The 16,582-nt window shown below is 48.2% G+C and overlaps 1 protein-coding gene across 4 annotated transcripts in view; it reads left to right on the top strand.

Moving 5' to 3' along the window:
* The window catches only part of NLGN3 (neuroligin 3), a 23,363-nt gene extending 17,937 nt beyond the window's left edge, over positions 1-5,426 (top strand). For 3 of the 4 annotated variants that reach the window (XM_007470104.1, XM_007470103.1, XM_007470102.1), the window contains 2 exons: positions 1,822-2,611; positions 3,481-5,426. In XM_007470104.1, coding sequence (XP_007470166.1) covers positions 1,822-2,611; positions 3,481-4,324 — 1,634 coding nt within the window. In that variant the 3' untranslated portion in view covers positions 4,325-5,426. The remainder of the gene's footprint in view (positions 1-1,821; positions 2,612-3,480) is intronic. The other variant, XM_007470105.1, reaches the window with a different exon arrangement.
* Positions 5,427-16,582: the final 11,156 nt, after the last annotated feature.

Genomic DNA, 16,582 nt, shown 5'->3' with positions numbered 1-16,582 from the left:
CAGCAGGAAGTGTTCTCTTCATTCTCTTCACCTCTGGACTATAAGAGCCCTTTCTACCTCTGAGAGGCAAAGATGAGCTTCTCACAAAGAAGAGATCTTCCCAAAACAAGTGTCCTTCTCCAAGATAAGGAAGGCTGTAAGAGAGGACAGGGTTTATTACTGAAATCAACCTTATGAGTTAGTGATATTCTAACAGAAAGACTTGCAGTCTCTCTTTGAAGAAGGCCTGTCTTTCTGAAGGAGAAAAATCACCTTCTCTGACCTAGAAATTCTGTCTGTCTCTTTCCCTCCAGGGACTCCGTGAGGGGAGACTAAGGTGGGATGTAGGGAATGTCGGATGTACATCCCTCCTTTAGAATATGTTTCTAGGTGACAGTACAGGAACAAGAATTCCTTTTTTCCACCAAGGAGGGTGAAGTGACTAGTTGTGAGGGTGCCTCTGTTTGGAAAGAGGAATGGTGCCTCCTCTGATTAGGGACTATTTCCCTGGGAGGAGAAGGCCTTTCTTGGTGTGCTGCTATTCTCTGTCTCATAGGGGGCCTGTGTCCCTGGAGACCTGGCTGCTTTAAAGATTTATTCTCTTGGGACTTCCCTGGTGATCCAGAGGTTAAGACTTTGCCTTCCAGTGTAGGGGGTGCGGGTTCGATCCCTGGTCCAGGAGCTAAGATCCCACATGCCTTGTGGCCAAAAAACCAAAACAGAAAACAGAAGCAATATTGTAACAAATTCAATAAAGACTTTTTTAAAAAAATCTAAAAAAAAAAATTTATTCTCTCTGTTTTTCTGTAACTGATTAATGGAGAATAATCTTTCAAAAAGTGAGGCTCACTTAAGTACTCATCTATATTTCTCTCTCTCTCTTTTTCACCCATGCAAACTCCCTTTCTCTCTCTCTCTCTCTCTCTCTCTCTCTCTCTCTCTCTCTCTTTGGCCGCACCATGCGGCATGCAGGATCTTAGCTCCCTGACCAGGGATCGAACCCGTGACCCCTGCATTGGGAGCATGGAGTCTTAACCACTGGACCACCAGGGAAGTCCGGTAAACTCCCTTCCTCTTAGAGGAAAGGAACTGTGCACCTGAGGGCCAGGTTCTCCCTTACTTGGGAATGTTGGGGCCAGAGAGAGAATGATACCTTTTTCCCCTAGGGGGGAAGAATCATCTACTTTTTGAGTTTGGGGGACTGGTTCCCTCTCACCTAGGGGGAAATTTGGATCTGAGGCATCAGTAGCTTCGGGAAAAGGAAAGTGTCTGTGGAGGTTACAGCCTGGGAGGGCACGTTCCCTGGAGACTTTCAGACCATAGGGCCTTTGCCCTTGGGAATCTTCCCCTAAACTCCCAGAATGTGAGGCTCTCTCCTGCCTGCATTTCTCATCTCTCATGAAAAAGACCCCTTTGTGGTGGAAGCGCCAGCTCCCTGGTGGTGTGCTGGCACAGAGCTGGGCCCAGCTGGGCAGGAAGCAAGAGGGGAAGACAAGGAGAGATAAAGAGAGGGAGCATAAGGAAGCTGATGTCTGGGACCCAAGGGGTTAATTCTTCCTGGCGTTTCCTTAACCCCCAAGTTACCAACCATCACCCAGAACAAGGAAGCAAGAAGCAAGCAGGGGACCAGTCAGGAAAGGAGCCCAACAACCCCTCCTCTGGTCCTAACCCATCATTCCAGCCAAAAGGGTTACTCGTCCTTTGCAGTCCATTCAACCCAGAGGGCAGCCTCAGTAACAAAGGAATGAGGAAGTGTTCGATCTGTCCCTCAGGGACAAGCAAGGGAGGCTTAGGCTGTGAGAGACACGACAGATCTGACCTGGTGCTGCTTATTTTCTATAGGGCTTTTCCAGAGGGCCATCATCCAAAGTGGTTCTGCTCTGTCCAGCTGGGCTGTGAACTACCAACCAGTGAAGTACACCAGCCTGCTGGCAGACAAGGTAGGCTGTAACGTGCTAGACACCGTCGACATGGTGGACTGTCTTCGGCAAAAGAGTGCCAAGGAGCTGGTAGAGCAGGACATCCAGCCTGCCCGCTACCATGTGGCCTTTGGCCCCGTGATTGACGGTGATGTCATTCCTGATGACCCAGAGATTCTCATGGAACAGGGCGAGTTCCTCAACTATGACATCATGCTAGGTGTCAACCAGGGTGAGGGGCTCAAGTTTGTGGAAGGGGTGGTGGACCCTGAAGATGGTGTCTCTGGCACTGACTTTGACTACTCAGTCTCCAACTTTGTGGACAATCTGTATGGCTATCCTGAGGGTAAGGACACCCTGCGGGAGACCATCAAGTTCATGTACACAGACTGGGCAGACCGTGACAATCCTGAGACCCGCCGTAAAACACTGGTGGCGCTCTTCACTGACCACCAGTGGGTGGAGCCCTCAGTGGTGACAGCTGATCTGCATGCCCGCTATGGCTCGCCTACCTACTTCTACGCCTTCTACCATCACTGCCAGAGCCTCATGAAGCCTGCTTGGTCAGACGCAGCTCATGGGGATGAAGTACCCTATGTTTTTGGTGTCCCTATGGTAGGCCCCACTGACCTTTTCCCCTGCAACTTCTCCAAGAATGACGTTATGCTCAGTGCTGTCGTCATGACCTACTGGACCAACTTTGCCAAGACCGGGTAAGGAGAAATTGGGGGTTCTTCTTTGGGACCCCAGCATGCCCTCCCCTCTGCTCCTCTATCCAAACCTCTTCCATCATCTCCCTTCCTAAGACAGTCCCCAAATCTTGATTGGTAACCCCTTCATCCCTCTTCCTACATCCCCCTTTCTAGTCTTTCATGCCATTTTCTTCCCTTAAAAATTTTGTTGGGCTTCCCTGGTGGCGCAGTGGTTGAGAGTCCGCCTGCCCATGCAGGGGACATGGGTTCGTGCCCCGGTCCGGGAAGATCCCACATGCCGCGGAGCGGCTGGGCCCGTGAGCCATGGCCGCTGAGTCTGAGCCTGCGCGTCCGGAGCCTGTGCTCCGCAACGGGAGAGGCCACAACAGTGAGAGGCCCGCGTACCACTAAAAGAAAAAAAAAAAAAGTAAAAAACTTTTGTTGAGGCTCAGAACTCAGCATTAGGATTGAGCAGGAGTGAGAGTTACTGGCAGAACTATGGGATTCAAGGTTAGATGGTCGGAGGCCATGTGAAGTGGGAATAAAGTACATTCAGAAAGAGCTTTTAAAGGGCTCTCAGAAAAATTGGGCAGCTGAAAAGATTGATGGGTGCTCTGTAGCTTGTGAGAAGAAGAAGCATCCTATAGGTTGATCTCACAGGATGGCCGTAGGGAAGGATGAAATGGTTTCCATGATGTCACGGGCAATAGGAGTTCAAGGCCTGGGGACAAACAGGGGTATGGACAGAGGGAAGGACCCTGAAAAAGATGGAAATGGTGGGACATTTTGGACTGGGAAAGGGGTTTAGGGCTGGGTGTGAGAGGAAGAATCCTGGACACTTTCCTCGTCTAGGTAGAGTGGTGACCCCAGATTTCCATGTGGTATTTCAGGGATCCCAACAAGCCGGTCCCCCAGGACACCAAGTTCATTCACACCAAGGCCAACCGCTTTGAGGAAGTGGCCTGGTCCAAATACAATCCCCGAGACCAGCTCTACCTTCACATCGGCCTGAAGCCAAGGGTCCGTGATCATTACCGTGCCACTAAGGTGGCCTTTTGGAAACACCTGGTGCCCCACCTATACAACCTGCACGACATGTTCCACTACACGTCCACAACCACCAAAGTGCCGCCCCCAGATACCACCCACAGCTCCCACATCACCCGCAGGCCCAATGGCAAGACCTGGAGCACCAAACGACCAGCCATCTCACCTGCCTACAGCAATGAGAATGCCCAAGGGTCCTGGAACGGGGACCAGGATGCAGGGCCGCTCCTGGTGGAGAACCCTCGTGACTACTCCACTGAATTAAGCGTCACCATCGCCGTGGGGGCCTCCCTCCTCTTCCTTAATGTCCTGGCCTTCGCTGCCCTCTACTATCGGAAGGACAAGCGGCGTCAGGAGCCCCTGCGGCAGCCCAGCCCTCAGAGGGGAGCCGGGGCTCCTGAGTTGGGAGCTGCTCCCGAGGAGGAGCTGGCAGCACTGCAGCTGGGCCCCACCCACCACGAGTGTGAGGCGGGTCCCCCCCATGACACCCTGCGCCTCACTGCACTGCCCGACTACACGCTGACCCTGCGGCGCTCCCCTGATGACATCCCACTCATGACCCCCAACACTATCACTATGATCCCCAACTCCCTGGTGGGGCTGCAGACATTGCACCCCTATAACACCTTTGCTGCAGGGTTCAACAGTACCGGGCTGCCCCACTCACACTCCACCACCCGGGTATAGCTGCAGCCCAGAGCACAGCATATATCCTGGCTCTGTCCCTCCCGGATCCACGAACACACACACACACACACACACACACACACACACACACACACAGACATATATGTATACGCACGCACCCACACCCGACAGCAGACCCACCCGCACAAACATAGACAGATGTGGGCATGCACCCGCATGTGCAACAACACAAATAAGGAAGTAAACCTGAACAAACCCTTCAAGTGGGGACACAAACGAGTCCTTGGGGAACTGAGGACCCGTGGAACAGCAGCTGAAGCCGGCTCCCCGAGCCTGACCACAGACACTACTGGGGAGCCTGAAGCACCAGCTGGACACCCCCTTGGTGCTCGCCTTCCACCTCTCTTGGAACTGCACCACCGACCAACTCCAGACTTGGGAGCTTTAAAGAGCAGAGTAGCTCTTTCTCTCCCAGACTTGGTCTTTTTTCTGGGTCTTGTTTTTGTTGATTTTTAAAAAAAAATTTGGAACAAATGCTTCTCCAACCGATGGGTGCAAAGAAGCTCCGGAAGGGAGGGCTCCAGGCCCAGGTCTCTCTGGCTCTGGAACTCCCAGTGCTCACACAATCCGACCAAGGAACATGGCCCCCAAGAAAGAAACAGGTTCCAGCAAAACCATGGGGAGAAGGAGGAAGGGGGCTCTCACTGGATGGGGTTGGAGGGCCTTAGGGGGCAACTTGCCAGCCACCTCTGTATCTCTGCGGAGGGCTGCAGAGACCACAGGGTGACCTGCGTCCCCCATAGGCCAGGAGCATCGGCCTAGCTAGACCAGGCAGGGGACTGCAAATTTGGTGAAGGAGGTTTTGTGGAGGCCATGTGATTATCGGTGCCCTGGGTACAATCTGGGTTCTGCCTCTGCCCTTGGGGTAATGCTATCAGAAATTCACCCCATTTTCTTTACAGAGTCTCTTTTGTGTCTGTCATTTCTCTTTCAAAAAGGTGGTGTTTTTTGTTGTTGTTGGCTTTTTTTTTTAAAGAAAAGTTCTTAAAGCACTAACGGAAACCCACAGAGTTTGTCCTTTGTAAAAATTTTAAACACAGTGTCTTGATATAAAAATAAAAAATCCAATTAGCACTCCCAACCTGCCTCCCTTGCACAGGCCTTGCCCAACAGACCTCCTGGCAGGGCGCCTCCCTCTGCATCCTGTGCCTTTAAGCTGATACAAGTCTGGGCAGCACACTACCGGCCCCCTTCACGAAGGCCTCTCCAATCTTAATCAGGTTGCAGTCCCCACCCCCCTACCCCACCAAAGCTCTGGGTTCCTGCAGCTGAAGCCCTCTCTCAGCACCTCGGGCCTCCTAGTGAAGCATCAAAAAAAACACTTCCTTCTTCACTGCACCACTCTGCTGCCGCCGCCACCACCCGCCGCTGCCTCTGCCACTGCCACCATTGCCACCACCCTGCCCTCGTCCTGGACTGGGGGCTGGGAGGAGGTCTGCCCTCTAACGTGCTGAAATTCTTTTTCGTGTCTGAATCCAGTGCAGCATCAGATATGTGGACTCGCTGGCCTTGGGTGACTGACAGACAGGGGCCCTCTCCTCCCCAGAGATACTGGTTTCCTGGTCTATGAATTAGAATTGGAGAAGTCACTGGGGCTCTGGGAGCATTCCTCTCCAGGATGGTGATCAGTGGCTCCCTTCAACCCTGGGGGACAGATTCAATGGGTTCCACAGTTAGCCTTATGGTATCATATTATTCTCAGTGACTTGAAGGACTGAACCAGGAGTCTGCTCATCAAATGTGACAGTTGGGTGGGGTTGCTGACACCTCAGAAACCAGGAATAGAATTCTTCAAAGTGACCCTGACAAAATGAGGGAGATGAACCAACACCACAGGATGATGTTCAGAGGGGACAAACACAAGGCAGTACAAAGACCAAAATCGAGGACTAATATACTAATATGGTACATGGGGACAAGAGAGATGGGCAATGATTGACTTGACCCAGGTTAGTTAAAAAAGAAAAGAAGAACTGGGGGGAGGCTGGCAGGGTGGGTCACGAGTTGAATGAGTCTGAGTCCGTAGTGTAGAACTGGTTTTCTCTTCCCTCCCTGCTCCCTCCCACCCTCTTCTTTCTCTTCCTCCCTCCCTCCCTCCCTTCCTTCCTTCTTTCCAAAACTAACTCAAATACTAGCATATCATTGGGGCTTCCCTGGCGGTGCAGTGGTTGAGAGTCTGCCTGCCGATGCAGGGGACAAGGGTTCGTGCCCTGGTCCGGGAAGATCCCACATGCCGCGGAGCGGCTAAGCCTGTGAGCCGTGGCCGCTGAGCCTGCGCGTCCGGAGCCTGTGCTCCGCAACGGGAGAGGCCACAACAATGAGAGGCCCGCGTACCGCAAAATAAATAAATAAATAAATAAATAAATACTAGCATATCATAACAAAAATTTAGGATGGAGTCACTGGGAAGTAATCAGAGTCTGAATTTTTAGAATTAGAAGTAACCTCAGAGTCATGTAGTCCAACCCACTTATTTTATAATTGGGTAAATGGGCTCAGAAAAGCACAGTGTCACAGTGTTACAAACAGATCTAGAATGCAGTTCAGTAACATATGACCTTTCTCATGCTCCTCAACTTTCTCCACTCTACCTAGTATTGGTTAGGCCTTTGAAAACAGGCGTGGGTCTGCCCTTGGTCAACACATTTTCAGCATATGTGGAAAAGCTGCAGAGGGTCCGGAGAAGAGCAAAAACAATGTACCAAAGGACTAGGGTCTGTTTTTTTTTTTTTTTTAATTTAGAAAGGAAGAAGCTGATGAAGTAACATTCAATAATTGTAGAGCACCTACTATATGACAAGTGTGCTATACCATCTTCAAAAATGTAACTCCTAAATCAGGACAGAGCTGGTGATCTGTTCTCCATTTCTTCTGAGACAGATAGAGAGGAAAAGATTGTTAGGCACAAGGCAAAACTTTGCTGTAGATAGGAGCTGATCATGGCACGTAGTAAGTCCTCAATAATAGTTGCCAAATTGAGTGAATGACTAAGGGAAGCCATGGTGCTCACCTTCCTGAAGGCAGAGAGGGCTGGGTTACGTGACCATTTTAGATCAATTCAGAGTCTTTGTTGTCATGATCCTTTCATTGCTCCATGTCAGATATTACCAAATTGGGCCTCCTCTTCTGGGGTGTGTGTGTGTACCTCCAAATTAGGAGGCTTTCTAGTTGGGAAGATTTAGACATTGCTTCTCCTCTAAGAACTCAAGGTGCCATAGCAAACCCAGCTCCAATCCTATTTGGGACCCATCAGTGAGAGATTACAGTTGGTCTTCACACCTTCAAAAGGTCTGAGTGACCTCCAAGGCAGTCAGGGTTTCAGTCTAATTGACAGTCAGTGCTGTCCCGGGGTGCCTTGAGTGTTCTTGGCCCCCTTGTTGACCGCCAGCCCTGAGCCCAGCTAAAAAAGCCCAGGTTCTTGTTTAAAGGGCCGAGGGTATAGTTAGATTTGATTTCACACTGCAAAAATCATTAGTGCCTAGACCAGGTCCAGCCTGCATCCCTAGATTTATCTAGTTTCTATATTAGGCCTTTGAGGAGATGGACACAGCTATCTTGGGATCTGAACTTGTGGTGTGTGTGAAGGGCCAGAGGTTGGTCACTGGAAAATCTCTGTAGGAAGTGAAGACGGTTATCAGGACTGTAGGCCAGGCCCTGTGCTGGTTTATATACCATGAGGGATAAAACATACCCCTTTTGGTGTGCATACTGTTAGGAAGACAAAACTGAACTATGATCAAATGAGTGACATGCATAATCTCTGTGACTTCAATTGTATGATAAAGGTTAAAGGAGTTACAGAAATTGCAAGAAAGGCTATGATGAGATCTGGGTAGATGGGTGGAATAGTGGGCATTCCAAATTGGGAGAAGGTCCTCAGCCAGAGCACGGAGATAAGGTCTAGATGTGCTTGAGGAACAGTGAGGGAACTGACTTGACCGAAGTAGAGGGTTCAAGTTAAACGGTGGGAAATCAGATTGGAAAGGTAGGTTGTGGAGGTCTTCATAACAGCTGAGGAGTTTGGGTGTTACCAGATGAGTGATGGGGCGCGCTTTTTCATTTGCTAATGGTTTTACAGAGAGGAATCAAAACCTCCTAGGCAACCCTTGTGTTCCTTCTCTTCTGCAAAGCGAAGGATTTTCAGAGTCAAAGGGACAAAGTGAGCCCCAGAGAGAGGCTCCTCAAGGCAGTCTAGTCCCAGAGAGCCTTTAGCTGCTCTGAGCAACTCCATCTCATAGTTTAGGTCAATAACAGCCCAGGGCATTATGATGACCTGCAGCTCAAGTTGCAGGACAACTGGTGATGTCTTTGAAAACCCCATGGAGGGTGAAAGGGATGCACACTGCCGTGTCACTGAGATCAACGAGTTAAATATTGATTGAAGGCAAGATTCGAGAACAAATGATTAAAAGGAGGATTGGTGAGCACTTACAAAAGGAAGAGAAGATCACTCAGCCCCTGCATGGATTCAGGAAAAACAAGTCATTCCCCACTCAAGCTCATTTCCTTTGATAGGGTGACTCGATGGGCAGATGAGGAGAATGCTACCCCTACAATGTATTTGGAGTTCAATAAAACGTTCTCTCACCATACTCTTGGGACAATATAAAGAAATGTGGGGATTCTAAGCGATTCTTAACCAGTTGAACGACCACACACAAAAGGGTTCTTTCTGTTTTAATGTCACTAGATCAAATTTGAAAATTACGCATAGCTGGGAGAGAGAGCCAAAATGTGAGATGACAGAATAAGAGTTCATAGAGCTGTCAAGAGGCTGGTATGATATATACCAGTTATGAGGCTGGACTCACTATAGCAAAATCAAAGTTTACAGGGACAAATATGAAGTCACCTATTTGAATTCCAAAATGTAACAGTACAACCGTAGGAAGTGAGAGATGTTGCTTGGAGGGTTTTAGAATAAATGAAAACTCTTCATGATCCATGAGTCAAAAGCACGGTTTGGTTGTTACAAAAAGTATTGTGACCTTGGGCTGTATTAATAAGAGTATAACGTCCAGAATAAAGGAGGTGATCATCTTGTGCTACTCTGCACTGGTCAGACCACACCTGAGGTCCTCCGTTCAATGGAGGCATCACACTTCAAAGGACATGTCAACAAAAGTACAGCCAGAGAAAGAGTGGTGAGAATAGTGAGGGGACTAGCAAATCCCCAGAGAAATTTGTCTACTGTCAGCAAATCATTACTGGGCTCATGGTGAAGAGGAAGCTGTAGATTTATTCTGTGTATGACTCCAAGAGCTCTGAGATCTAATGGGTGGAAGTTACAGGAAAGCAGATTTTGGTTCAACAGAGGAAGAGGCTTTTTTTCTTTCTTTTTTATAATGAAAAAAAAATAATAAAAATTTTGGCTCATGATTCCAGCCTCTTGAAGTCCTTTTAAAATTTATTACCGACAGTTTCAAAAACAGAAAAGAGAAAAGTTCCTAATCTCAACAGCCTGATATAAGCATTTCGCTGTGTTTAGGAAGAACTTTCTAATGATTAGTAATAGTCTCTGAAATTAGAATAGACTACCCCAAATGGTAGGCAGCTCGCCATCACCAGAGATATTCAAACAGTGACTGGACAATCACTCCATGTGGGTGATTCAAAGGCAAAGAAAGCATCTGATAAAGGACTGTGCCAGATGACCTCTAGAGTTACTGGGATTCTATGATACATGAGCTGGAAAGTCTCATGATAAAGTATTCAGAAAAATATTACTGGAGTCTCTGTGCAGGGCAGGCTGGAAGCAGAGATAGTAACTGGTTGGGAGGTACCTACTTTGAGGGCCACAACGATTTTCACCTCTGGCCCCCACCCCTACCCCTGACTTGAATCCCCAAATTACAGTGTCAGAAGCTGACTTAATGTTTGCCTAATTCCTCACCCTTATGATCTGATGCTTGATCCCCTCTGCAACCTCTTTGCCAATAGTTATCTTGCCTCTCTCTGTTTAAATACCTCCAGTGATGGGAATATCTTGTCCTTTCAAAGCCAACCATTGCATAATATTTGGTCATCTTGAACCATCATAAAATTCTTCCTTAGGTTGAGTCAAAATATGTTTTCCCAGAGCACATGCCCTTTGTCCCTCTTATCGAGCAAAACAAGATGACTCCTTCTTCTATATGATGAAGCTTCCAATATTTGAAAACTTGATCTGGATCCATCACCATCCCCTTTTTGATCCCTTCTCCAGGTTCACAGACGATGATTCTAAAATCCCCTCACACTCCTGGTCTCCGTTGTTTGTGCATGCTCCAGGTTGCTAATGCCCCTGTTCTTGTGTGGTGTCCAAGGCTAAAGACAGTCCTTCACTGTGGTCTAATGAGCAGAGAAGAAAGCACAACTGTAATCTCCCACATCCTAGCCCTGAATTCATTAGCATTGCAGGCAGCTAATGTCAAAAATAATGAGCCTACAGGCACCTCAAACACCTGAAACCCTTTCACACAGAGTCACGTCTCTCCTCCCTTGCACTGAAGCATTTGGTTTTGATGAACTAGATTATGAAACTTTACATTTCATTTTCCTGGTTCATTATGGCCTCTTGGGATCTTCCTGAAACCAGCATCATTTACAAATTTGACCAGCATGCCATCAATGTCCTGATCCAAGTTGTTAATTAAATTATTGGACAGGCCAGGGACCTCCCTTCAGGCCTCCAAAGATCCACTAGTCACCGGCTGTGAATACACCTTTACTGTCCTATCTTCACCCCACATTTTTTCTTCTTATCCACAAGGACATCTCACACCAGGACATTCTTAAACAAAGCAAGATTGCATTCTGAAATCCTCTTTGGAAACAAGGGAGGGGGGAGCGAATGGAGCAGAGATGAAAGGAGTTTGACCTTTAGATCTTCCCCTCCCTTTTCCCCAGTCCCATGATGAGTTCCATGACCTCAGTCTCCAGGAAGGAATTTCCAGCCACCAGCTCAGGTAGAGAAAGTTGAAAGAACTGAATTTAGGGTCAGAAAAACTGCATTCAGACCCATCTCTGCCTCTTCCCAGCTGTATGACCATGGGCAAGTTCTTTAACGTCTCTGAGTCTGTTTGCTCATCTGTAAAACAGGGATGATAACACCTACCTCACAGGGTTGTTGTGAGGATTAAATGGGAAAATGGATGTGAATGTGCTTTGTAAACTGTAAGCACCATACAAATGTAAGATATTATTATCATTATTTATTGAGTGCCTACTGTGTTCATCAGTACAGGGTATAAAAAAGATACATAAAATATGGTCCTTGCCCTTGGGGGGCTCATAATTTTGTAGGGGAGACATGTTCAAAAACAACTATAACATAAAGTAGAAGAATAGGGCAAATGGCACAAGTTGTTATGATAATTTAGAAAAGTGGAGGTCCCCTCAGACTGGGGGAAGTGAAGGCAGGCTTCATGGAGCTCTATCTGCACCTCAACAAGTGGCTTGGATCTGACAGGTAGAAACAGCTGAGAGTGGACAGAATTCCAGGTGGAGGAGCCTGGGAATAGGGATTTATGGAGCGTGTCCGAGGGGCTGGAAGCAGTCCTGTTTGACTGTAAGAGGCCATGAGGCTGGTTGGCCACATCACAACTTGTTTAGACATGGTCATTCCTAGCATGCCCATGACAGAGCACTCAGCCCTTCAGAAGGGGGCCCAGGATTTGAGCAGAGCCGCCGAGGTTTGATGTCTGCTACTCCTCAGCTGACCACCTTTAAGAAAAACAACTCTTCTGGAGGGTGGAGGCATCTGAAATGATTCCAGGAAAGTCCCGTTTTCCTTATCTGCCGCTGAGAAATAGGTCTCCGGGAAGGGTGAGGACTGAGGCTGCATTTAAATCCTTGGAATCTTCAGCTGGAAGATTAAAGATTCAAGCGTTTTTATTGAATGAGAGTTATCCACCATATCTGAAAGGCTTCTTATTTTTCAATTCCACGTGGGGAGCGGGGAGGGAGAGGAAAATAGTTCAAGGACTCTCAAGGTCCATTTCCTGCCGGTTTCTTTGGAGTTATGGTTATACTTTGGTGCCACCTGGTGTCCGAAATGGAACATAGCAGCCTCCTTCCTAAGTTGAGAGCACTGGACCGCCGCCCAGCATCTAGGATGAGGCAAGCTTCCTTCCAGTAGGGTAGAGTCACTCTGGGGTCTGGGTAACAGAAAAGAAGAGGGAGAAAGGGAAAATGCTGCTCCAGGCAGGCCTCATGGCCACCCTTTCCTCTGTCATTAAAGCTCCAGTTTCCCCCAGAGTACCCCTGGAGATGTGTGCTTACCCAAGAACTACAGGATTATGTTTGCTGTGTCCCCCTTCCTCCACCCAACTCCACTCACACACACTTTCTTACGATGGCTTGAATATCCATAACAGATGCTACAAGATCTCTCTTTCAGATCTGACCAAGAGACATTGTTGTCAGCCTCTAGGGCCGCCAAGGGAGGAACAGTAAAAAGGTCTGGTTCCCCCATGAGCTCACCTCTGTTTCCTCCCGTGTGAGTTATACTGTTCTAGAATGACTGAGCCCAAACTCTTCCAAGAGAAATCTGTTCCCGGAGGCTACACTTAGGCTTCCTACAGCCCTTCTAAAAGGTTAGGGGAGGGAGAATGGGGGGGGGGCCTCAGAGAGTAGAACAGATGGTAGCCCCTTTTGCCCTCAAACCCCATTCCTGAATAGATTCAAAACGATCGATAAAACTAAAACCGAACTGGTCTGATGATGCTTCACAATGGGGTAATCGTAGAGGGTAGATTGAGGGGGTCGCTCGAATTGGGATGGCCGGAGCTGAGTAGGGACAAGACTGAGCTAGTGAAGAGGTGAATCCCTCTGCTACTGCCTGCATTCTCAGGTACCCTTGAAGTCTGCTTTTCTGTTGTGCCCCCATCTTCTCAGGCACAGCTTTTGCAGGCTCCTCTGAGTGCTGGGAATCCTGGGTAGCTCTCAGTTTGGATTATGGATTGTGGGTGGGAGACTGAAAATGGCTGAAGTGCAAATGGAAGGAATGAGCTAGATTAGAATGCTTCCATTCTCAGATCACTACTTTTACACGTCCCAGCTCTTCCCTGGTCCCTACAATACAGGGTGGCATGAGTGGAGGCCCCCAAACGGGACTGGCCAAGAAGTTAACAAATCCCTTTTTATCCTGTAGTTTAGCTACAACTGGGTTGCCAATTTTTTTTAAGTAACATCTGCTAGGAAACAGATAAGAAGACTAACAAAAGAACATACAAACAAATGGGTTTAGGGGTTAACTAACATTCCTTATCCTATCCTGGATCAGCTAAAGTCTAACTGTAGGTGAACTTACCTGGTGCAATGTACAGGGAACCCAACCAAGTCCTTTTGTGTCAGGGCAATCTTGCAAAACAGGTGAGAGGCCAGAAGTTAGACCAAGCTGCCTAGACTTTAGCCTGACATAGATCTGGTGAGATTGGCAGTCCCAGGCAGACTCGGCCTCCCACCTTCCCTTCTGGCAGGCACTCAGCTGCCTTCTGGTTGTGCAGTCACCCTGACCCTTGGGATCTCCCACACTTTCCTGCCCCCTGAGAGAGAAGAGCCCCGGTGAAACTCCACCCCTTCCCATATCGTTTTTATGTTTTTTAGGACCTATGTTCTGACAAACCTAAGTGTGCTTAAGAGTTTAATTGGCAAAAGAACATTTGGATTCGAGACTGCTTTTGAAAATCTGAATCCTTAGTTGGCTGTTCCTATCATTCTCACTAGTATTTCTTTTAGTCCCCTAAAGTGGCCAGGCGACCTTGATGGCAAACGCCATCTTTCCAAGCAGCCTGCCGGCGCCGCACCACACTCCTCCGACTGCAGCTCGCGCTCTGTCTTTTCCGATTTCAAAGCCTTACGACCGCCCACTGAGACCCTTTTTCCGGTCTGAGAAGCCTGGGAGGCTCTCAGGTCATTTGTGGAGCAGACGTGATTGACACGGTCTGTGCCTAATGAATGCTCGCCTCCTTCCCAGCTCAGATTACTTGTTCCTCTCTCTTTCCCAGCTTCTTTTTGATGACTCATCCCTTAAATTCTTCGCTGACGCTCCTTCCTTATACCCGCCGCGCCCGTCCTATCTCTCTTGGCTCCTAGCTGTCCCCCACCCTTAGGGGAATGGTTTTTGTGAATCCTATCAAGTGTAGTTTTTACAGTGTACTCGAAACATACAGAAGCAAAAAACAATTTCCGCGCAGGAACGGGAAGGTTCGTTTCCTTATAAGGAGCTTAACCCGTCACTGTTCTTTGAGCTTTCTCTTTCTCGTGAGAAATGGTGATGGGGTGATGGGGGCTGGCTTCTGCCTCTGTTTCCAGTTCAATTCCAAACCCCAGGCAGCTCTGAGTTCCTAGCAAAGGTCAGGTAGCCCTGCTTCAGCGGCTAGCCTCGCAGAGGGAGGACTCAAGGGGAGGCGCGATTAGGGTTGGAAGTTTTCAAACATTTCTGTGGGTCTCTTGGGCATCTGCATCAGGCACATACGACAGCTGTGCTGGGGACTACGGCCCTAAAGGGGAAACAGACTTGGAGTCGTTAATGGTGTGGAGAGGGAAATGGGCGGTTGGGGGTGGGGGGCGGTGAGCAAAACAAGTAGGGGGCTGAGACTGAACTTAGGAGCTGTCCTTGACCCCGTCCATTTAAATAAGTGAATGAATGGAGTTTCACCTGGGCAAGTGTCCTCACAGCATGCTTTCCCAGATAGGGTGAAGTGACGCCAGCAGAAAATCTATAGTAGGAAATTGGCAAGGAACTGGCTGAATTTGTCCCCTTTGGGCACTTGTAGGCTCAGTTGCTCTTTCATGCTCACATGCTCATCACCACTTCTCTCTGTCTCTTATGCCACAGCTAAAGCCTGTTATTGAAAGCTTCAGTTTGCCTAGGTTTAACACTGCCTGTATAGGGCTTTGTGCAGAGTGGGTGCACAACAAATTCCCTGGAGTCTGAGTATCATACCAAAGGCTAGAGACTCAGGGACCACCCAGTTTGCAAAGTGCTCTCAGGCTCGGGCATCTATTCAGAGGGAGCTTATGCACTTTGGTACTGTGTCTCTTGGGAGAAGAGAGTAGTTTGTTGCTTGGGGAAAAGAAGGTGCTGAGAAATATGTAAGGCACCTTCCTTTTCTGTTCCCTCCTCGGCAGCCCCGCTGCTCTCCCTTTGGAGGCCCCTTGGCTAAGTCCCATCCACACAGCTCATTTGCATTGTCCAGGCTTGCCCCTCTGGCCTCTGAGAGGAATGTAGCCAATGAACAAGAAAGAGGCAGCATGCTTTCTGCCCCTGCTGGGGTGAAGAGTAAGTGGGGACACAAATCCTGTCCCTTTCTCAGCTTCTGCATGCACCGTCTCTCCTTCATCTTCATCAAAAAACAATTCGGAAGTGTTCCTCTGTCCAAAGCTCTGTCTGTCCTCATTAGTTTGCACACAGTCCTTGCCCTGACCATCGAAGGCAACAAGGAGTGAATGACATGGAAAATGCATAAAACACTAACACATGGAGATGGGGGGGAGAAGTGGGCTAATGTGGTAAAATGTGGATGCCAGAGATGTTCATGCCAGTGACACATCTGGGGATCAATGCCGTTTGTGGCTAAGGAATCAGGATAAATGCATGTAATGGTGATGAAAGTGGGGGTGGGCAGTTGTGAGAGTTTTAGATCTAGGTAGATTGGGACAAGCAAAGCTATTGGCTCTTAATTGTAAGGGATTTCTAGAGGAGTTGCGATTTCAGAAATAGCTGAGTGACAGAACCAAATGGCCACAAGGTATTTACATCCTGAGGTGGGAGTGGAATTTGCAGATGGAGTAGACTGTGATCAGGAAAGCTTTAATAACCACTGATTGTTATTCCTTTCCCTCCTCCCTTCTCAACACACACTTGTTGAATGCCAACTCTGTCTTAGATACTGGGAACATAAAAATAAGAATGATAGCAAATAGTTATTGAGTACATACTATGTGCCAGGTACTGTGTTAAGCACATTATCTTATTTACATCTCACATTGGCCTTATGATGTAGATATCATTATTATGTCCATGTTGTAGATGAGAAAACTGTGGTTCAAAGAGGTGAAGTGACTTGCCCCAAGATCACACAGCTGGCTGTAAGTGGAAGAGGTGAGATTTGAATCTAGGCAGTTAGAGTCTAGAGCCCATGAATTTAATCAGTATGCTTTACCTAATCTTCTAGTTGGACAATGATAGAAATGTAACTCCTTTGATGGCAGGGGAAGCAAAACAGGGAGGGCCAGGACTCTGAAAGTAGA

This window comes from Lipotes vexillifer, unplaced genomic scaffold, assembly GCF_000442215.2.
Source record: "Lipotes vexillifer unplaced genomic scaffold, Lipotes_vexillifer_v1.1 scaffold926, whole genome shotgun sequence".
NCBI lineage: Eukaryota > Metazoa > Chordata > Mammalia > Artiodactyla > Lipotidae > Lipotes > Lipotes vexillifer.
This window is presented reverse-complemented; position numbering and strand designations above follow the sequence as displayed.